The sequence below is a fragment of the Triturus cristatus genome, chromosome 3_1 (genome assembly GCF_964204655.1).
Source record: "Triturus cristatus chromosome 3_1, aTriCri1.1, whole genome shotgun sequence".
Classification (NCBI taxonomy): Eukaryota; Metazoa; Chordata; class Amphibia; order Caudata; family Salamandridae; genus Triturus; species Triturus cristatus.
In genome coordinates, this window is record NC_140583.1 from 390,133,532 (window position 1) to 390,157,628 (window position 24,097).

Consider the following 24,097-nt stretch of genomic DNA (forward strand, 5'->3'; position numbering starts at 1 on the left):
GGGCAAGGCTGTAAGGGTTCACTCGTGGTTCCAGCTCGTGCCAAGAAACATAAGAAATGAAAAAATTGAAAATCTAATCCGAGCCACTCAACGGCTCCTGAATGTTAGGTGTCCCATACCCTTCGTTGAGGTAATAAATAATGGGAACCGTGCACCAGTGCGGGTGAACTGGAGATTTTGAAATCCTGGGAAACTATGATTAGCGCTCCAACGCTAAGAAACAACAAGCATTGGCATAGCCAAAAGGTCTTGCCTTTGGGACCTTATAAGTGTTTAGCCATGCAACAGTTGCATCACCAAACACTTATAAGGTCCCAAAAGCGAGACCTATTGGCTATGCCAATGCTTGTTTTAACTGCTACAATCTATTGAAGCCTCACGGAGAACATCAAAGCGGCAAAGTGGTCGCGTTCGCGATCAAACATGAAAGTGAAAGTAATCGCGGTAAAGCGCAACGCGCGTGCCCGAGTACATGCACTGTAGCTCTAGGATGGCCTGGTAGCACTTTTTGGAGCCCTCACAAAATGTCTCGCCAGACCAGCGCATGCGCTGGGTCAGGCGAGACCTAAAAACTGGCCCCCTGCTAAGTACCGAGCCTACCTCGACTCACAATCTCACTCCAGCGCGAGTTCTCAAGAGAGGCTGGGGCCCCATGAACCGGTGATTAGCGCTCCAGCACGTTAATTACAGGAGAGGCGGGAGCGCTGTGAACATGATGATTTATGCTCCAGCGCAAAGATCACTGGAGCGGCTGGAGCTCCGAGAATGGTGAGTCGCGCTCCTGCGAGACGAACAAAACTGGTCCAATACAAAGTTCAGAGCCTACTGCGGCTCGTAACCTCGGCTGAGAGGAGACGCGGACTCGAAGTCCTGATAGCTCAGCTGGAAGCAAGGTGAGAAGGAACCGTCCTTCCGGATGCACTGGCAATCAAAATTGACCAGCATCAGGTTGCCTGTAGGCGGTGCTTAAGTAGCGTGAGAGGAATGAGCGTGTGTATTCCCTTAGCATTCTGGGAGATGTAGTTCTGCGGCTTGCACTCACCATACTTTCTCATTCACGTGGATACTACTGTATATCCTACACTATCTATACCCAAACTTGACAGGGATAAAAAGTCCGCTAAGATTTTCATTTTCCAGGCGCATACTCCATGTCGTACTTGAATTCCTGTAACCGATAGTTTCACTTAGCAATCCCAGGAGTGGCCTTATCACCACTTTGTGTTAAACAGTTCAACAAAAGGTTTGTGGTCAGTCCTTAACAAAAAAGGAACACCCCATACATACTTGCGAAAATGCTGAGTTTCCCACCGTAACGCTAAAGCTTCCTTCTCAATGGTGGAATAAGTGTGTTCAGCACCTCTGGGAGCTCGGGAGGCAAAAGCAAATAAATCTTCCTTACCATCACCCCTCTTCTGCATGAGTACTGCCCCAAACCCGAAACTGCTCGCATCAGTAACTATGATGCTACTATTCCTGGTGTCGAACAATTTCGAAGGACATGCTGGCACTATGTCTGACTGTACCTTGTCAAAAGCTTCTTGACACACATGTTCCCACACATACATTGCTCCTTTTTTCAACAAATTTCTCAATGAGTTGATTTTGTCAGCGAAATGGGGTACACACTTAGAGTAGTATTCAGCTAAGCCTAAGAAAGATCTCAGCTGGTCTTTGTTACAAGGAATGGGTGATTCTTCTATAGCTTTTATTAACTTCATCTTGGGACTTAGTAATATTGTGGCCTAAATGGTCAACTACAGGTTGTTCAAACTTGCACTTGTCCTGCCACAGATTTACACTCTTTTCCTGTAATATTTTTAGAACCTTGTTCAAACGCTCATTATGTTGGTGCAAATCCTGACCAAAAATTAAAATGTCATCCTGAAAGTAACGGACACCCTCTCAACCCTTGAAAATCTGCTTCATGAGCCTTTGAAAAACAGAGGAGGGAGAAGCCAACCCAAATGTGTGGTGCAGCGGCCAGGGCAGTTGACTTCGGAGCACAAGGCTCACGGTTCGATTCCCTGGCTCCGGCGGCAGCTCAGCTCAGCACAATGTGACTTTGGGCAATAACTCACTTAATTTCCACAACGGCCCCCAGCGCCTTGAGACCCGTAAGGGTGAGTAGTTTGTGCTTTACAAATATGGATTTACAAATGGCATACGCTTGAACCTAAAAGCGCCTTCAGGAGTGACAAATAAGGTTAAGTGCATGAATTCTTCACACAAGACTACTTGGTGGTATGCAGCAGACACATCCAAAGTGGTGAACACTGAAGCCCCCTCCAAGGTACTTAGCCTCTCATTAATGTTAGGCAGGGGTTCCTTATCCACCAAAATGTTGTGATTAAGGTCGTGCAGATCAACACATAAATGCAAAGATTTGTCCCCTTTACATGCTAAAACCACAGGAGCAAGCCATTCTGGACTTTCAATGGGCTCAATCACGTCAAGATTACACAACTTAGCAAGTTCTTTGCGCATGTCATCTCATAACGACAAAGGCAACTTGCGTACTTTTGTATTCGACTGGAATTGACCCCTATTTTAGTATTTTATGCTTGAAACCTGACAATTTCCCAAGCTCTTTGGTAAAAACTTTGGGAACCTTGGCTATCCACTCGCAAGAAATAGACACATTCAAACACATCGGAATCCAATCCGACCTAGATCTCAATTAACTAGGGTGATTAGGATACAGAATTGTATCTAATTCACCTTGATCATGCCACGCTAGTAAGTTTGAACCTTCCTTGATTACAAACAAAATCCCTTGTGCAGTTTTTCATTCAAACTCAAGAAGACCATCAAATGGACCTTCAACCTCAATCTTATAACCACCATATGCACACATTTTCACTTTGGATGATTGAAGCTCTTGAGGTTTGAATATTGCGAAAACATCAGGACCAATTAAAGTGAAAGGTGATCCCAATCAACCATTAAGCACTGACACCATTGATCCGCACATTGCAAATAGGAGGTTTTCTACTAACCAGCTTCAACTCTCCAACCATTGAATCATTCTCACCACCCACATACTGATCAGAAACACATGCACTACTACCATTGGACACTATTCTTAGAACATCATCATCTTCACTCTCAAATGCAGATTCATCAATTTGATATATCAAGGTTTTACAAGTGTTCCTGCACATTCTTGAAAAATTACCTTCACGATTACATTTAAAACATGTAACTGATAAACCAGGACAATTCTTGGTAGAAGCCACGTGGTTGTGACTCCCACATCTGAAACAAACAATAGTGTCACTTCATTCCTCTTGCCTTCCAACTTCTTTCCCTCTTTCTCTCCAAGAGTATACCTCTGTACGTCCTTTCATTCTTTTCCTGAAACCACATTAACACCCTTAGTCAAACCAGAATCCCCTTGATCTGCTAAGTCCTTAAAGTTTGCATCTGAATTTTTCAAAGTTCTGGCAATGGTGATAGCAGTTTCCAAACAAGGGTCCTCTGTGGACAACAGTCTTTCTTGGATCCTCTTGTTATGAGTCTTCTCAATTAACTGATCACGAGCGATCTCATTCTTAAAATCTCTGTCATTGCAGGTAATGGCCAGCTGGCGCAAAGCTGACACGAAGTCATCAATCTAGATGAAGAAAACCTTTTATCCAGAGTTTTTATAACTGAGGCATAATCATCCACCACATCAACTGCAGCCAACTTCTTGCAGCACTTGTACTTTAACTTGAAGTAGCGGTAGTGTCTTTAAAATGGACCTGCCCTCAGGACCTAAATTATGAATCCGTAAAGCTTTCTTCTTTTTATTGGTAAAAGTGTCCCCATCGATAGCATCTAGATACGCTTAAACTTCCTTCCACTGTGTCCAACATAAAGAGGGAGTGCCAAAAGCAGACACAAATGCTGGGGGTACACACACACTTTCCATTTTAAAAACAAATGCTGGTAGTAATAATATTCACTGACCGGCAATAAAATGTATTGAGAAACCTAAAAAATGGCCACAAAGTAAGTATGTGCAATAACTGGTTGATCACACGTTAAGCCTGACCTTAAAATGGCCGCCGCTCTGTCACAGAGAAATCCAAAGAATTGAGGAAGATCAGACGAGCATGCAGATTGCAGCCATGTTGACGTCATCCAGAAAGAAAAAAAACAACCATAGAAACGGGGTTTGCTGAACACGCCCTAGAAAACACTCTGCCCCCGGGAAAACAGCGGAAACGGTGGCCGTAGCTCATAAAGAGTTTGTTTGAAGTCTGGACGTGGCACAGGAAACACGCTGAGGGGGAGAGGTCACAGGTCAAACACCTGCTAGAGATCAAATGCGGAGACCCTCAGGTCGAACAGAGCTCAGCTGGTCATGAGTAAAAGCGGAACCGTCCAAAGGTAGTCTGGCGACTGTATGCCACTCCACAACTTGCCACTCCTTGAAGACAAACCGCTTCAAACAAAGGCAAACGGGTTCAGGATGCCAACACTGAGGATGTGGAAAGCTGGTGAAAGTTTCCGCTCATCGCCACTGAAAAGAAGCAAGCACTTCTGATGATCTGTGAGCACTTTTTATTAGTCTTCAGCGCAGGTTAATTAGCAACAACACATCTCATCCGCAGTTCTCCATATTCTCCAACCGTCAATCCTAGAACTCTCCTTCCCAGAACCCTTCCGCCCTACATTCCACAAATCCCGCAACAACATTCCAACCCCATCCCAACACCGCTGAAATTGCTTGTCTTAAAGCAGAGCATCCAATTTTGGCAGCAAGATTTGTGATACTTCTGCAGGCATTCGAGAAGTTATTAAGTACTGTAGCCACCTGTGAATAATATGCTAACTAGGCACTTTGAGACCTATTTTCAGTGGAACCGTTACTCACTCGCAGCAAGAAGTAGTCTTATGCTGAAACCTAAAGAAGAATGCTTACAAACTATGTTTGCAGTGATGAACTAGAGAGCATAATTTTATTTTTATTTATGAAATGTGAAAAGTAATTGTATAATGTTCCTGGCACAACGTCGAAAGTATGAGATTTTGCTTCTCTGATGTTCAATAGAAAAACATGGGGTAGACTTAAACGCAGTAGATTTGCACCTAAAGTACCCAAAGCCCTATATTGCATTCAATATTTAAAACAACTACATTGTCATTTATCTGCTTCATAATAAGACTGGGCCTATGGATTGGTTTTATCTTCAACAATGACCCGAAAGTGCGCTTTGGTGAAATATGACTGTAGTCTGAGATGTAGCAAATCAACATTTATTTTATGATGTCTGCTTCTTGATATACATGTTTTAAACCGATTGAGATCAGTTCAGTTTTAAATCCATGAATTGTAAGTGTTTTGTGTGCGTTTATAATGTGTAATCAACCCATTTTGTGGAAGTGGCAGTATATTATTTTGCTATTTTGTGTTATAGTTGATAGATATGATAACAAATTGTACCACAGTATATTTATTATGTGAAATTAATGAATTTTCTTAATTGTTTTTATTAATCATACAAATAAAGTTAGTTGAATAGTAATTGAATTTGCAGAGGAGGGCAAAATAATCGCTACTACATTCTTGAACTCCGCATTGGATGCAGCAGACACGGCCAGCAGGCAGCTTGTAGAAGGAACATCCATGAGAAGAAATTCCTGTTTGTGGGTGTCTGGATTTAGGAATGAGGTTCAGGCCATCATCGTCAACACTCTGTCTACAGGAAAGAGCCTGCTCTGATCTGCTGCATTCTACACACTGCAGCAGATCAAAAAAAGACAATGATGCAGCAAAGGCCATAGGGGGCACTACAGTTCCATGGCCAAACAAAGAGGAGCAGAGCTACAAGATGAAGTTTTCAAAACGCAGCATCCCCGCCACTTTGTCGTTAGCTAGCCCCAGACAAATGTACACAGTGACAGTAGAAGTTTCCAACACCATGGAGTCAGCACTTTCGGAGAAGAGCCAGAGGAAGGGACAACCTTCCAGGGGAGCGAGATCCTCCTACAAGTGACTCTGCTCTACAACGCCCCCAACACATGACACCAGTAGGGGGGCAGAATAAGATTTCCTCTAGGAATGGGCGTAAGTCCCATTAGACAAATGGGTCTTCAATATCATACAAAATGAATACTGTATATAGCTGCTAAGAACACCACAAGCACATACGAAGGACACAAAGTAGAAGAACCTTTTCAGAAAAAATCAATAGGAAATGTTCCCCACACAGACCTCAACTAGAGAAACTACTGCACATACTTCCTGGTCCCAAAACCAGGCAATACTTCTGACCTATTTTGGGCATCTGATTCCTAAACAAATTCATAAAGACACAATTCAAAATGACCTCACTACAGGAAGTCGCCTCACGTCTACAAAAAGGGGACTACAAGGAAACGTTAGACTTGAAGGATGTCTACTTACAATTGCCCATGAATTAAATGCACCATCGATTTCTATGCTTCATCGTGAACCAGTCGTGAAGGACTGAAATACCTCAACATCATCTCATACGCTGATGACACCCAGATGATCCTCTCCCTCACCAAAGACCCCCTCACTGCCAAAACCAACCTCCACGAAGGAATGAAGGCCGTCGCCGAATGGATGAGAAACAGCCGACTGAAGCTGAACTCTGACAAGACGGAGGTCCTCATCCTCGGACCCTCAGCCTGGGACGACTCCTGGTGGCCGACCGCACTAGGAACAGCTCCAACACCCACCGACCATGCACGCAACCTAGGGGTCATCCTCGACTCGACCCTCTCCATGACGAAGCAGGTCAACGCCGTCTCTTCCTCGTGCTTCAACACCCTCCGCATGCTCTGCAGGATCTGCAAGTGGATCCCCACCGAAACGAGAAGGACGGTCACCCAGGCCCTCCTCAGCAGCAGACTGGACTACGGAAACGCCCTCTACGCAGGAGCCTCGGCCAAACTCCTGAAACTGCTCCAACACATCCAGAACGCCTCCGCACGCCTGATCCTCGACATCCCTCCCTGCAGCCACATCACACCCCACCTGAGACCTGCACTGGCTCCCCATGAACAAGAGGATAACCTTCAAGCTCCTCACCCATGCACACAAAGCACTCCAACACCGGACCAGCGTACCACAACAGCCGACTCAGCTTCTACACCCCCACCCGCCAGCTTCGCTCCGCCGACCTCGCCCGTACCACGGTTCCCCCGTATCCGAAGAGTGACCGCCGGCGGCAGATCATTATCCCACCTCGCCGCCAAGACATGGAACACCCTCCCCATCCGTCTACGGCAGACCCAGGACCTACTGACCTTCAGAAGACTCCCCAAGTCCTGGCTTTTCGAACAGTAGCAGATTTCCCCACCCCTCAGCACCTTGAGACCCTCACGGGTAAGTAGTGCGCTTTACAAAAACTTGATTGATTGATTGAACCAAGTATCCTACCAATGCCCAAGTGCTAAAAGTCTAGCACCAGTAGCAGTGTATCTCAGAAGAAAATGGATACACATACACCCCTACCTAGACAACTGGCTGCTGACAACTGAACAGAGTTCAAGTGGAGCATAAGAATGGTCATGAGCACATTGCACAAGCGGGGATTCACAATCAATTTGGAGAAATAATCAGCACTCCTAAAGAGAGAAAACGTATTCCTAAGATCCATATTGACAAGATGGAGGCAAAAGCCTTCTTCAACATCAAGAGCATACAAGCTCTATCCAAGCATGCTTGCCTCTACCGCAAGGGGCTTTCTCTGTCAGTGAAGACAGTGGGAAGGATGTTGGGCATGATGGCCTCCTGCATTCCCCTGATCCAGCATGCAAAATGACACGTGCAACGACTCCATGAAGTTATCCAAACCAATGGTCACTGGCAACGGGCAGTTTGGGAGGATCAAGATGTTTTAGCGTAAAATGTACAAGAGAAAATAGCATGGTGGAACACAAATAACATAACATAGGGGAGAGAATGTGGCTTAAAGGCTAGGGGGGGTCAACCTCTGAGTTGGGGAACGGGGTTTGAGTCTCGGCAGAGACGCTCTACTTTCTGTGATTCTGGGCAAATCACTTAATCTCCCCGTGCTAAAGAAAAAAGAATGTGTCAGACTGTAACGTAACTGGTCCTCATGTAAAGCGCTCTGATACCTTCGGGGTCTAGTTCGCGCGATATAAAACTCCTCCTCCCAAAAAAAATGACACTTGGCAGGCCTTTCTTGCAACAAACCCCAACTGTGACTATCACCACGGATGCATCACACACCGTATGGGGAGCTTACTTGGGAACTCTAAGCATCAGGGGACTATGGAAGACACAGGAGGTAACTCAATACATAAGCATCCTGGAGTTGAATACAGTTTTTCTAGCCCTAAGAGAATTCCAGACACTGATTCGGGGGAAAGTAAGAGCAGGTCCAAATGAACAGCATGACCACATTGTTTTACCTGAGTAAGCAGGTGGACAAGGTCACATGCACTATCAAAACTAGTGCAAAGGATTTGGAGATAGGCCAACCACAGAAAGATAACCATAATGGAAGAACACATGCCCGGAGTACAAAACATAGAAGCAGACAGTCTAAGCGGGTGGGCTACAGTTTCACATGAGTGGGGGCTACATTAACAGGTACTCCAGAGGATCTTCAGGGGGATGGGTACACCTAAGGTAGACTTCGTCGCAACACTTGAAAATGCAAAATGCCTAGACTTCGCATCCAGCCACCCACACCACCGCTCCCTAGGTGATACCCTACAAATAGGCTGGTCAGGGAAATTTGCTTACGCCTTTCCGTTAATTCTCCTTATCCTGCTACTGATATCCAAGTGCAAGCAATTGCAGATGACCTTGATCTTTGTTGCTCCACAATGGGCAAGACAAATTTGTTTTCCAGATCTGATAGAAATGGCCCAAGAAACATAAAAAAGCTGCCAATACGCCACAATTTCCTCCCAATGCAAAAGTGGATGCGACTCCACCCAGAACCAAGCAGCCCAAGTCTAGCGGCATGGCTACAGAGGACATAGAGTTCTGACAGCTTAATCTGCTAAACAGCTGAATGAAAGTTCTGAAGAGGCTCCATGGACTAGCACAAGAAAATTTGATTTAGCTAAATGGACAAGATACACCTGATTGTGCAAAAAGAAACGGCTGTAAGAAAGCAGAATGCAAGACAGTGATCAGATACCTAATGCATCTACTGAGCCAAAATTTGACTTGCGCTTCCTAAAAAGTATGCTTTTTGGCAATAGTGGCCAATGCAAGAGGTCACATGTGGAGAAGTTTCTTTACCGCACCAGACATTTAAAAGGTTTCTAAAGGGGACAAAGACAATAGCCTCAGCCGGCGTGGCACCCTTGCCAATGTAAAACATTAATCTGGTCCTAGCTCAGTTAATGAAGTAGCCTGTCGAGCCTCTATACACATGTACAGAATAGTTATAAGAACAAACCCACGCTTTCTTCCAAAGGTAATATAACAGTTCCACGTCAACCAAACAGTTCAAATTTTCCAAGCTCCAAAGGCTAACCCAGAGAGCGCACTGCACACGCTTGACATAGGAAGGGCTGTGATCTATTACTTAGAGAAAACAAAGGACTTCAGGAAAGGAAGCCAATTATTTGTATAGTTTGCATAACAAATCGGGTTCACCGCTGACTAAGAGCACCATCACCAGGTGGATTGATACTAACATGCCACAGAAAAGCGGGCGTACAGCTGTAAACAAGAACTAGAGCACACTCCACAAGAAGGGACCAACTCCTGCCTTCCAGGTCCCGCTAAGTTACATATGTATGGCAGCAACATAGTCATCGGCGAATACATTTACCAAACACTACAGTGTTTGCTGTTCAAATAAATAAAGACTCACAGGTGGAACATAGAGTAAAACTTTTTGCCAGTTCAAGCTCATTTCAACCCAACCTTCAAAGGTGAACCAAGATACCACTGCAAAATCAATGCACAGCATCTAAATCCCAAAAAGATTTGTGCTGCAAAATTAAATGACTTGCCCTTGGAGCAGTATTGCAGCTCAAGGAATTTTCTGGATTCACATACACCCCACCTCCCTCCCCAAGGAATAAGATGCCACATAAACTTGCAAACAAAGAGCAAATGATAAAAAACGGAAAACATGTTGTTTTGCATTGTAAGGGGAAGCCACAACAGCAAGCCAAATTGAAAAAGAAAGGTATAATAGAATCTGAAGATGGAGACCACATACCGAGGCATTCGTGGCCCATGTCCGGCGTCACAAGGGGACGGGACGCAACACCAAATAGTACCAGACAATGCCTACACAAAAAAGGAAGAAGAGACTTAGAAGTATTCTGGACCCAAACACTAAATAGCGGAATAATGCACAGTATGTGAATCCAGAAAAAAACTTGAAACTACACAACTACTTCTGCAGGTAAGTAGCCATTTGTTCCTGGTCATTCCACTGCATTGGCTGTAATACAGCACAAACAATATAGTCCAGGGGTCTACAATCTTTTGTTATGTTATGTTAAAATCACTTATAAAGCGCACATACACCAAGCGGTTTCATGGCGCGAAGAGCAAGGGGGGAGCTGCATCAACAGAACAGTTGCCTTACTGATATGCCTGGGAAAAGAGATGGGTTTTAAGCTTTTTCCTAAACTGTGCATAAGGGGTTGTCAAACTCGCTTCCGCAGGGGGCGAGTTCCAGAGCTACAGGGCCAAGACCACGAATCTGAGCCCTCTGTGCTTTTTGTGTGTAAACGAGGGGGTGATCAACAGATTTAGGTTGAAAGAGCGCAGTTCTTGGAATTTAACACTGGATTCTCGAGGAGATAAAGGCCGGCCATTCCCAGCGAGGGTTTTGAAGACTGTGCATCCCAGCTTGAAGGCACAGCGTTTAGCCACTGGAAGCCAATGTAGGCTCTTCATCAGAGGTTTAAGATGATGTCGTCTAGGCTGGCGGGCAATTAATCTGGCCGCATGATTTTGCACCAACTGCAAACAATGTAGTTGATATGCTGGAATGCCAGCACATAGTGAGTTGGCGTAATCCATACGCAAAATTACCAAGGCTAGGACAACCAAGGTGTAAGGCCTCAGTGGTCAAAAATCTGCTGATCTTCCGGATTCTGCGTAGGTGGAAAAAACATGCGGAAACCACTGAGCCTATCTGGGCCTTCATGAATAGATCGTCGCTAATGATGATCCATGAACTCTTGACAGAGCGTGCTGGTAGTGGGGGGGCTACCCAGCATTGGAGGCCAAAAATTAGAGTTCCATGGATTTGCTGGTCCACCTGTGAGAATGAGCTCAGTTTTGTCTGGGTTTAGTTTAAGTTGATTATCGTTCCTCCAGTCACTGATGAAGCTCAAGGTAGACTGAAAGTTGAGCACTGATGGGGTGGAAGAATTGATGTCGAACACTAGCTGAAGATCGTCAGCATAGTTAAAAGGTTCGACCTTTCTCTCGCGTAGAGACCTGACCAAGGGTAGTAGGTACAAGTTGAGCGAACGGGGCGAAAGGGAAAATCCCTGCGGACCCCACATGTTAGTTTCATGTTTTGAGAGTAGAAATTTGCAAGGCAAACAGCTTGGAATCGATTGCTGAGAAAGGAGGAAATCCACTTCAGTGCCAGGCACTGGATCCCGGCACTGCTGACACGATCGATCAGGAGACCTTGATCGACCGTGTCAAAAGCAGCTGACAAATCAAGGAGTACCAGGGCCTGGGTGAGGCCCTTGTCAGCCCCCCCTCTGAGCTCATCCATAACTGCAAGGACGACTGACTCAGTTGAATGTGCCGGTCTAAATCCTGCCTGACGAGAGTCTAGAAAATGAGATTGTTTGATGAAAGAACTTAGGCAGTTTGCCACATGAGCTTCTAGGATCTTCCCACGGTAAGGAAGCAGAGAGCTGGGGCGATAGTTGCTGAGCACCCGGGGATCAGTGTTTGGTTTCTACAGGATCGGGATAATTTCTGCGTTTTTGAGAGTATTCGGGACAGACCACATTAAGAGTTATTGAGAAATGAGAGAGGGAGGTCCAGACAAGTGAGGAATGCTTCACGTAGGATATGAGGTGGGCAGCAATCACTGGGGGAACCAGAGCTAACTTTTTTTAGTACGACAAAGAAGTTTTCCTTTATAATTTGGAGGAATTTGATTAAGTATAAGTGAGTTTTTACAGAGGACTGGGGGAGCCATAGAGGAGATTGGGGGCAATGTTCTCAATAAAATAAGAGTTTAGCGAGTCGCATAAGAATTGCGAGGGAACAGGTTTTGCCATGACCCTGTCCGGGTTTGTGAGTTCGTCGGCTATGGAGAAGATTTCTTTGGACTTATTAGCCGAATTTACAATTTTTGAAGAGAAATCATCTGCCTTAGTCTGGAGGATGGCATTTTTATATTCATTGAGCAGTGTTACATAGAAGACTTTTTTGTCCGAGGAGTAGGCATGTCTCCACCTTTGTTTGGCTTGCCTTAATGCTAATTTCTTTAATTTTAAATTTGGCATCATGGGGTCGCATAGTCTTAATTTTCTTAAAGGGAGCAATGCGATCACTAGCAGTTTCAAGCCATGCTTTAATATCCTTTGCCTGGATATGGAGGGATTCCTGTGCAGTAGGGGCTGTGGTAGCTAATAATGAGCAGAAATTGCCATTATCAGCGCGGTTCCTGTTTCTAGCCAGATTGTTTTTTGTTTGTACGATTTTTGTAGGGGAGATGCTGGATATTACAAATGTGATAAGATGGTGATCCGACCAAGTACAAGGGGAGGTTATGAATTTAGAGATTTCCAGATTAATTGCCCATACTTGGTCTAGAATATGCCCCTTTATATGAGTGGCTACCTTCGCATGCTGGGTGCAATTCATTCCAGTGAAAAGATCGGTAAATTCTGCAGAGTCAGCACTTTCCGGGGCGTAGTTGGGCCAGTAGTTAAAATCTCCGATTATTAAGATTCTGGCATGATTTATAACTAGATGCAAGATCATTTCGCCTAAAAGTTTAGGAAATGTGGGCATGTAGTGAGGGGGACTGTAGAATAGGGCACATATAAAAGATGATTGTGGGGATTAAAATTTCAGTATAAGGCTGTCAACTGAGGGAATACCTGTGATCCCCAATGAAGTGAACTGTAATTTCTGGTGAATAATTGCCGCAACCCCAACCCCGGCTTTACCCGAGGACCTGTTGGCCTGAAAAATATAATAATTATTAGGTATAGCTGCCAGGACATCGGGGACAGACTCAGTGGTAAGCCACGTTTCAGAGAGGAGGAGGATATCTGGTTTATCTGAGTCGATGAGCTGGAAAATTTTGAGCTGATGTTTTACTATTGAGTGGGTGTTGAGGTAACTGATAGTGATTCCCTTTGCATCCTGCTGCTCAGGGATAGCTATAGCTAGCGGGGCCTTGTTATCGATGGGAGATTCTTTGCTGCTAAGTGTGTTAAGGGCTTCTGGGCAGATGCCCCTAAATGTCAGGATCCCTGCTTTGTCGAGAATGGCTTGGGTTTCAGAATCTAAGGCCCAATTTCCCTGCAGCCGCCTCAGGTCTGCGGACGAGTAAGAGGAAAAACGGGCAAGATGTATGGCCCCTGGCCCCGGTCGGCCGCGGATGGGCGCAGACTGGCTTGCAAGCGGGGCGCCCGCTGTGCAACGAGAGGCATGTGGTTTATGTAGGCTGCAGGCGCTGGGACGCTGACCGTCCTGCTCCGCTCCCACAGCCCCCGCCAACCAGAGACCAGAATTCCTGAATGCCGGCACCCTCCACATGAATCGGGGAGACCCCGCGGTAGACCAAGGTGTGGGCGTGAACGCAATTCAGAAGGTAAAGTGCAAATGCAATTTAAAAAGAGCAGCAAAACACTTTTTAAAACCAAATCAACAGATACAAACAGTGGGCTAAAATGAATGCTAGGCTATAGGAGTTTGCCGAGACGTAATCAATTTAGTCAACTGACTCGAGGCTGCGCGCGTTACTTATGGTCAATGAAAACCATCCTGAGCCACTTATATTATTAGTGTTGAAACATTGACCACATCAGACACGATTACATTAGTGCCCATCGTATGCAATACAACTAGCAGTTATCACCTCAGTGAACCAGACCGGGTTCCCAGCAATAAAATAAAACACTTTGTCAATTTGAAATGCCTTTACTTGGTAATACATAACAGCTATAGCTGCAGTGCCATTGTCACCAACATAATACTATTCGTAATAAGTCTTCCCAACACCACATGATTTAACTCTCAAATACTAGCTTTACATTTATGGGGGGAATTGAACCAGTTTTCTCCAAACATCCGCATAGGAGCTCTGAAAATACGCACGTTTGTGTCTCTAATGCACGCTTCTATTTTGGTTTACATATATAAATTCAGCCAGGCAAAGCTTCTAATTTAGAACTTGGCTGCAACCAGGAGATCTGTTTACAGAGAGCTGGTGAACTGCCAGTAGCTCAAGAACTACTGGTTGGATAAGCCCAATGTAGTCAACAGCCTATTTGTGTGCAGATTCCTAGCCTGACACATGGCTTTATTCAATCATGAAAAATACTAACTCCAGGAACTGCAGTTACAGGTTCGTCAAATCTTTTCAATTAAACCATGAGTGTAAATGTATCCAGTATAAAGGAAATATATTTACTATGATGGTGCCAGGGATAGATGCAGGTAAAATATATTGTTCTGTGCCGCAAGCAGCAGTCATCCTTAAGCTGAAATGTTTGTAATTGTTTTTTTTTATTATAGAAACGTTTGTGTTAACTTAATAAAATGTACATTTGGAAATATACAATTGGCTGATGTCGATGCCTCCTCTTTGTTTTTCTTTACACAATTCTAGAAGTGGAGATCGATTTATTGAAGAAAAGACCTTATTATTGGCTGTTCGATCGTTTGTGTTCTTTTCCCAATTGAGTGCCTGGTTGAGTGTATCTCATGGTGCTGTCCCACGTAACATTCTGTACAGGTACGTTGGTGTTGTATTAAAAATGATTTTGTGTGTTGCCTGCTTTTGTGTTGTTCTGTTGCATTGCATTTTATATTTAGTGATCTGTCAGTTGAAATTAATAAACTATTCCTATGCCCCTGAGGTAGCATAACAAAATACATAATCACATTCTTAATACAGCTGCACACTTGCAGGAGATGGGTGCAAAAGAGTTGCTAAAATTTCCATGGCATTTGAGGTTTTTTGTTTAGTGTACCAGTCTTTTCTATTATTCTGTTATATATAGTACATTCCAAAGATAGCAAAAATGTCAAGTTTTGATTTAATTGATGCTAATGCAATGGATTATTCCTAATTCTGAATAAAGATATATATCACAATGTATTATTTCGTTATAAAATGGTAAAATTCAGAAGATATGCCTTGTACTCAACTTCCTACTTCTAGCTAATAAAAATCATTGTGGAAAAGAAATAGTCCCGTATTCTAAAGAGAGTCATCTCGTCCTGGATGTCATTTGTTTGGAACTTGCTTTGTAATTTAAAAAGTTATTTTTCTAGGATTACAAGAAAAGCTCCTGCTGGGATGTGTCCCAAACAAATATTCCTTGCTACAACAATTTGATCTCAGCCACTGGCAATCACTCAAGGACACATTCCAGTCCATCGTTTTTCACCCACATTCCACTGTAGATAAAGGTCCATTGTATGCAAATCAGTACCAAACCAACTTCTCATGAGAAAAGTCCGTCCCAAACTGTCACACGAAGCCCACCTCCAGAAGGAACCACAAGCAACCCCTGAGTGGTTTTGCCCTACTTCGGGCTTTTTGGTAGTGTATAGCTCAAGTCCTAAGGCATCATGAGCACGGAACCCACATCTGGGCATACTAGTGGCATTTAGGGCACCAACATGCATGTTCCGAAGTACCAGGCAAAGCCTCCTCCAGAAACAACCACAAGCAACCCCAGACTGGTTTTGATGTACCTGGGTGTAGCTGGAGTCCTATGGCACAGTGAGCATGAGGCCCACGTCTGGGCATACCCATCACACTCAGAGCATCAAATGCAACAGCAAGGTGATGGATGAAATGCTTAACTTAATCTCAGCCAGAGGCAGTTGCTTGGGCTGCTTTCCAGTCCATCTTTTTACATCTACTATGCCACTGTAGACAAAATCCTGCTTCCTTTCACCTTTTGAATGTTTGATGTGATTCCCTAAATATTATTAGCTAAAAAGAGGCACTGCTATAGTCTCAACAAAGCAGCCAAGGATTTTAAAACCGCACAGTCCAATTAGTCACTTAAGTATATATCAGCAAATCAGTTCTCTATAAACTATTGCCCACCTCTAAGGTCTGCTGCTTGTAGACCACATAATATACTAGACAATACACAATGGAAAAAGAGGCAACCGGTATAAACAATCACGTATGACAAGGAAAATTCTTGAGTCTTCAGTGATGTTCAATAATTGTTCTTTACTATTTTCTGTCTATTACATGTGCAGCCAACGAGTTTCATCATGGCACTGATAATATCACACGGCAATTTCCAGGATTGTGTAAGGCCTTATCCAAAGTGAAGGACACACACCTTGTTATATTACATATAGGTACCATAATATAGGCCCAGGTAACTTTGTTACCCTTCACCTATCTTCTTCCCTGCATTACACTTAAAACGGTTTACAGGGACTGGCCTTTTGCCTAGATACAACACTGCATTCAGAACGCGGATTTTCCCTAGTTCCTAGTCTCATACATTATGCATGATGGTTCTTGGTAGCACCACAGGACTACCATCTCTGTATAATATCTATGTATAAAGTTCATGCCCGACGTCATCCTTATATCGACACAGTAATACAGCGAGGTAGGACCCTTGGGGAGACCTACGGGTATATATACATCACATCTTGCTAAAAGAGACAGAGGAGACCAGGACCTCCCGGCCGACACACTGACCAGAGACGCTGAGGTTCCTGCATGCAGACACTCCAGCTCGCAGTGGTCTAACATCCCTCGTTGGATGTTCAACTCGAGACCAAGACAGGGTCCCAGAGTCCCTCACTACAAGTAATGGGGTTGACTTTATCCTTGAGGGATTCTTGGCTTAACACCTACACTCATAATAGGTAAACTTATGGACATCTAGTTAGGGAAACATCGTAGGACTACGCATCTTTTTATTATCACATATTTTATGTACTTGTATGGATTCATGATTACTGCAAGATGGTAGAAGTATACCGCCCGTTTACTTTCATAGTACTGCTAATCATTTATATCCTTTATTGTCTAATGGTTGTTGCTACTCATATATTTTACACCAGAATGACAACTGTTCAATAAATACTTATTAAAACTCCCAGTCTGTTTATTCTGCGTTTCTCTCTAAGACAGACTAAGTAAGCACGAGTGACTGAGCAAAAAGTAGTATATTGTTTCCACGGTCCTGAGGGATCAGGGTTGTCCTGTTCGATGATTGCCAAGAACTATTCTCTCCTTGATAAGAGAAGATTCTAGTGGCACTGTGAGCTAGCTGATATAAAAGGCCAACATACCCAGTGGGGGTGTTCAGAATCAGTCCGACACCAATCCTACAATGTATGCTGTCCAAATGCACAGATCCTGTATAGGTTTTATAGGAACTACACGACAACCTGAAGTTGTAGTCATCCTTTGATCAGTTGATCATTCACGTCCTCCGTAAGGATCAGACTTATAAAATAACGAGATTAACGTATCCAAAAGTATGGTCTAACTATAGAAAATTCCAGTGGATACTACATTGGGCATCATGAACTCCCTCGAGTCTGAGAGACGTTCTCATTGACCTGAGCCGTGTGCCGCTCTCCTCACACCGACAACTGATCTGGAACGCCGTCGATCGACTGAGTTGAGTGACAGCGTTCCAGATCAGTTGTCGGTATACCTGTTGCCTCTCTTTCCATTGTGTATTAACCAAAAAGGGATAGCCTGTATAACCCTAATACAGCCTGGGTTTCAGTAGAAATGAGATGGGTTCTCTGTGGCAATAAATTAACTAAGTAAATCTTGTAGTCTCAATACTATAATCGTATGGGACCCACTATTTTATTTCGCGCAACATAATGTTATACTAAGATACGGCCTGTACAACTACACCACCACCCAGCATAGCATACTAAATAAGTAACATCACAAATGTATGTGACAATATGTTCACCAACTGTTAATGAATTGTTTACATTTTCAAAAAGATCATAGAAAACTTCATCCTTGTTACAATTTTAGATCAGGTGTCTACTTCTTTACTTCTAATGTGGTCTAACTTATGGGTAGCACAGCCAGTCTGCTAAGAGGCATATCTGTACCCCATGTAATGGTGCTGTATCCTTTAGCACACTTTTCTTAATTAGGTTTTTTTGAATAATAGCTGTTTTTGTATACTTGTAGGTCGACATCTTTCAGCTCTAGTTACTGGCCTTTTCAGGACAACAAGAAGGTAACTTGTGCATCTACTCAATTTGTACCCAAGTTAAATGTGGATCGCCCTGCCTGTGTGCTTTCACTATGGTTGGTACAACGTATTCAGTAGACACCGCCACCAACTGTAGCTCATGGGTGGAATCTAATCAATGGAAACACTGACTGCTGGAACACAGGCAGGTAGTCAATTACTCGAAATAAAATTGGAGTATGCTACCACCCACGTGGTCACGGACAGCAGTTGATGGCATTGTCCACTCAATGAGCTATACTGACCCTAGCGGTTGCACACAGGCAGGGTGCTCAACATTTAACTTGAGTACAAATTGAATCGATGCATCAGTTACCTTGCTGTTGTGCCGAAGACGCCAGTACCTAGAGGAAGAAACGTTAACATCCAAGGATAGGAGCATGACCAAATTATGAAAAAATAATTAAGGTCCGTGTGCTAGAGGATGCAGCACCATTACGTGGGGGACAGATATACCTCTCAGCAGTTTGGCTATGCTACCCATAGGAAGAACCATATTAGAAGGAAAGAACGGGACATCTGATCTAAAATTGTAACAACAAGGTGGATAAGTATTCTGTGGACATTTTGAAAATATTTTGTCAATGATTCATTAAATGTTGGTGAATGTATTGACTCCATTTTTAGGTATACCTTGACTTCATCTTAGGTTATGGAGGTCACCATCTTCTCAATTTTAGGGAAAGTGAGTCACCATTTTCCTCCATTTATGCAAAATTATTGTCATGTCTTCCATTGACGCAGATGTCGTCTGACCTGATCTTTCTAAGAACTGTGAAAGTGTCAAAACATTCGGCTAATTAAATAAATATAAAACCGGATTCAACATCGGTTTCTACTTATCATCATGTCAAGGTTAAATAACAATTAAATGCAGACATATAACCAGAATAGTGTTGTCTTAATTGATGTTCTTTTACCTTATATGTTAATAAGAAAACATCTGGGATGCACACCTTGATGCACATAATCTGTCGGACATTCCTAAATTTATGTCACAAATACCAGTCTTTGATAGGGCTGCCACTTGAACAGTTGTCAGGAGCGGTGCTTCGCTCAGATTATTGCTTGAAATTCTGCCAGAGATAGTCTTGCCTACTGCCAGCGCATTTCGAAGATGCTACATCTCGCCTTCTACTGACAAAGCCGAGTACCAGAGGAAGGCTGCTACAGAAGCTTGTGTTTGTCCTTTGTAGGGAACATTGCTTTCTCGCATCTGCCGTTAACGACAGCTCTTTTTGCCAACAAGGTATGCAGTGTGTCTCTTCTCTCTAAGAAACTCTTGACTTCAAGTTGCTGTACTTTTCATGCTCTGTCAGTGTAGCGTATAGAAGTAGGTTTTAGGGTGTAAGGTTTTACGACATTTTAACTATGTTAGAAATGTTCATTTTATTCCTGTTGTTCACATTGTGCTTTCTTGCTGTCTTTATGATATCCTATTTTAGATGTGCTGAGAAACTTTCGCATTGTTGTGATAAATGCTTTAGTTAAGTGTCTATTCTTCTTAGTATTCTCTTCTCTTCTGTTCTATTCTATTCTTAGGAAATTATAAAGCGCATGGCTACCCAACGGGCTTCCGAGCGCTGGTAATAAACCTCCACTAACGGTACTTCTTGCATGCCTCAAAATTAGAATAGGTAACTTTTCAGCTGTTTTCTGAAGCTGATTTCTAATTTGTCAGATCTAGTGTGTGTTGGCAGCACATTCCAGTGCTTAGGTGCCAGATATGCAAAGGAACTTTCCTCCGCATCTTGTTCTCTTGATCCTTGGGACCAGTAAAAGATTGAGACCCACAGAGCGTAATGATCTTCTCAACGTATAAGGAGACACCATGCGTTGAATAAGCTGGGTACCTTTTTTGTTAATAGCACAGGACCCGACAGAGATTTAAACTGGATTCTCATCTGTTTTGGCAGCCAATGCAAGGCTGCTAAGGCTGAGGCTGCTGACGTATGCTTGGGGATTTTCTATTGAATCCGTGTTGCAGCATTCTGAATTACACGCAGTCGGTTTGTAACATATTTTGGACTCCATCGGTAGAGGAAGTTTCCATCATACATACACAAGTTGATTAGTCCTTGCACAACCACTCTTCAGAGTGGGGCCCTGAGCCAACTAAACGGTTTCCTCAGGGTGCAACGTAGTCCAAAACAGCCAGTTTCTTGGCGCGAGCCTCCTTGGGTAGCTTGTCGTCTGTCCAGAATCCCAGGGTCTTGACTGTAGGGGAGGTAGAGGGTAGTGGACCGGGACCATCAAGCCAGTTGAGTTCCATCCAGCAGGAGGGGTTGTTTCCTGCGACTAAAACCCCAGTTTTGTTGCGGTTCCGTTTCAAACAGCTGGCAGATATCCAGTTTGTAACTTGGTTAGGACAAAATACAAAATGCTGCGCCTTCGCATCCAGGTACCCTCAGCCAGTCTCCAGAGGGAATTCACTTTTGGTCGACTGGTAGAGAAATTACTCTACGCTTTTCCACCAGTCCCTCTAATACCACTGGTGATCTACAAACTAGACAAATCCATGACCGATATAATCCTGATTGCGCCAGAGTGACCTACCAGTGGTGGTACCCGGACCTGCTACACCTGTCCAAGATGCCGTACAGGAGGCTGCCATGCCATCCCGATCTATTAACGAAGTCATGAGGGAAAGTTTTTCATCCCAACCTCCCATCACTGAGGTGACAGCATGGCTCCTGAGTTTCTCCAATATGTCATTTAGGCCTCTTGCAGGACTGTATGTTGATCTTAAAGGAAGCAAGAAGGCCTTCGACAAGAAAGTCATATGCTTTCAAATGGAAGCGTTTTTATCTGTGGTGCACAGTTAATGGACATAACCCTATCCTGGGCCAAGAACAGGTTATTTTACCATATCTTTTGTACTTAGCTAAAGCAGGTTTGCTGTTCTCTTCTATTAGAGTACATCTGGCAGCAATTACAGCTTATAGAAAATCTCCCACTCAGGCCTCTTTTTTTCAAATGCCAGTTGTTCAAGACTTCCTGGAAGGGATATGAAAGGTCTACCCCCCAATTCGATTACCTTCCCCTGCCTGGGAACTTAACGTTGTCCTCTCTAAATGAATGGGTCCCCCCTTTAAACCTATTCACAAAGCCTCTCTGCAGCACCTCTCTTGGAAGGCCGCTTTTCTAGTGGCAGTTACCTATTGTTGCAGGGTAAGCGAGATTCAGGCCTTATACAGAGCCTATCTCGTTTTCCACGCTAACAGAGGTGGTTCTAAGAACTCACCCGAGCTTCCTACCCAAGGTGATCTCAGGCTTTCATATTAATCCGTCGATCAACCTCCCCACATTTTTTCCAAATCCTACCACGCCTCCTGAGAGGGCGTTACATTCACTTGATCTAAAAAGGGTGCTAAAATTCTATCTGGACAGAACGAAGGATATGAGTAAGTTGGATCGTCTCAGTTAACTATGGTCCGATGCACAGTGGTTTACCCTCTTCTAAAAGGTCCATCGCTCGATGGATAGAATCTTGTATCACATTATCGTATCAGCTACCTCGCAAGCAGCTCCCTGGCAACACAAGGACTCACTCTGAGGGGTAAAGCTCTACTGCGGCTCTGCTTAGAAATTTACCTATTCAAGAGATGTGCAAAGCAGCTACATGGCTCAGAGTCCACACCTCTGCCCGCCATAACTGCTTAGATTCTGATACTCAGGCGGATGCTCCGTTTGAGCAAGATCCTTGAGAAATGTATTTTGATAACAAATGTTTCAGAATATGATAATATACAGGTATTCGTCCTCAGGGTTCAGGGATGGGCTTGCTACTCTATTCAGTGCTTATGACCACCACGAATTTGAAGCGCTACAGTTAAAAAAAAAAAAAAAAAAGTTTGTTGCTGATTCTGCATTGGACAGCCACGCAAGTGAGGTATCATTTTACTCCGGAGACCAAGGGGAATGCTAGGAGGTCTGACATTTGTGCTGGCTCAGTGATCCCACCCACAAATGTGTGGGAAAAGTGTTTTTCTTCAGCTGAATTTGAGGTTTGCAGGGGATTCTGGGTAGGAAAACATTGGGGGATCCACGCAAGCCATACCTCACTGGGCTCCCCCAGTCTAGTTCTCAGAAATGTGTGGGTTTGGTAGGTTTCCATAGAAGGCCACTAGCCCGGGCCAAAAATCCAGGTGCCTCTCCCCCCGCAAAACCAGGTCGTTTTGTGAAAGGTAATTTTGTTGTCTGCACCATACGTTTTGGGCCCTTGCCTTTCGCAGGTACTTGACCCACCCAGACAAGTGAGGTACCATTTGTATCGGGAACATTTTAAGAATGCGAGGTGGGTGGAAGTTTGTGGACCCACGCAGATTCCAGAACTTTCCATCACAGAAATGTGGGTACTTTATTTTTTTAACAACGTTTGAGGATTCCAAGGGATTCTGGGTAACAAAACCTGGTGGGAGCCACTTAAGTCAACCAATTCTAGATTCCTCTGGGTGTCTAGTTTGCAAATATGTACAGGTTTGCTAGGTTTCCCGAGGTACCGGATGAGCTAGGGTTAAAAAACCACAGCTTGGTACTTTGCAAAAAATGGGTCTGTTTTCACTGTAAAACTGTGGAGTGTACGTGTTGCGTTTTGGGCTGATTCCTGTGGTGGGCACTAGGCCCACCCACACGTGTGGTATCGTTTTTATCGGAAGACTTTGGGAATTGTGGTTGGGTGGAATTTTGTGGATCCACGCAGATTTCAGAACTGTCCATCACAGAAATGTGAGGAAAATGTATTTTTTAGGTACTTTGCAAAAAAAAGGGTCTGTTTTCACCGTAATAATATGGAGTGTCCATGTTGCGGTTTGGGCTGTTTCATTTCGTGGGCACTAGGTATACCCACACAAGTGAGGTGCCATTTTTATCGGGAGACTTGGGGGACCACAGAATTGTAGAGCAACTGTTATTACCTATTGACTTTCGATGAATTTCTGCCTTCCAAATGTAAGACAATGTGTAAAAAAAGAACTCACTTTGAAAAATGTCCTATAATTCACATTCTAGTATGGGTACCCACAATGTGGGAGATGTGCAAATAACTACTGTTTCTAAACTCTATATTTTGTTCCCATTTTGGAAATAAATAGGTGTCTTTCATACCGGTTTTTCACAGTTTTTATTTTCCAAAATGAATTGATTTATACCCGGTACACAATAAAAAACCATTGCAAGGCGCTGCTCAGTTATTGGCTCTGGGTTCCTCAGGTTCTTGGTGTACCTACAAGTCCTGTATATATCCCCACAATCAGAAGGGTCCAGCAGATGTAATGTATATTGCTTTAAATAATCTGTCATACTTGGAAGAAGTTACAGGTGAAAACTTTTACACAAATGGATGTTTTTTTCAACTCATTAAAAAAAAAACTGTTTTCAGTTGTTAGTTTCTATAAAAAAAAACCTTGAAGGATCTACACAAATGACCCCTTTATGAATTCAGAATTTTGTCTACTTTTCAGAAATGTATAGGGATCCATTAGTGTTTTGTCACCCATTTCTACCACTAACTGGAAGGTGGTTGAAAGCACAATAAGTAGAAAAACTAGGCTTTGTCCCATTAAAATGCCAAAACTGTGTAAAAATTGTTTTCGTTCTCTGACAAAAGTCTGTCAGTCCCTGAAAGCTGGGGAGAGGGTGATTTCAGCACCACAAACCCTTTGTTGATGCCATTTGCAGTAACAAAACAGACACTTTCTTC

The 24,097-nt window shown here is 43.7% G+C and overlaps 1 protein-coding gene across 3 annotated transcripts in view; it reads left to right on the plus strand.

Moving 5' to 3' along the window:
• ATOSA (atos homolog A) overlaps window positions 1-24,097 on the plus strand; it is a 408,075-nt gene that overhangs the window by 187,881 nt on the left and 196,097 nt on the right. For all 3 annotated transcript variants that reach the window (XM_085644168.1, XM_085644169.1, XM_085644167.1), the window contains one exon: window positions 14,787-14,912. In XM_085644168.1, coding sequence (XP_085500294.1) covers window positions 14,787-14,912 — 126 coding nt within the window. The remainder of the gene's footprint in view (window positions 1-14,786; window positions 14,913-24,097) is intronic.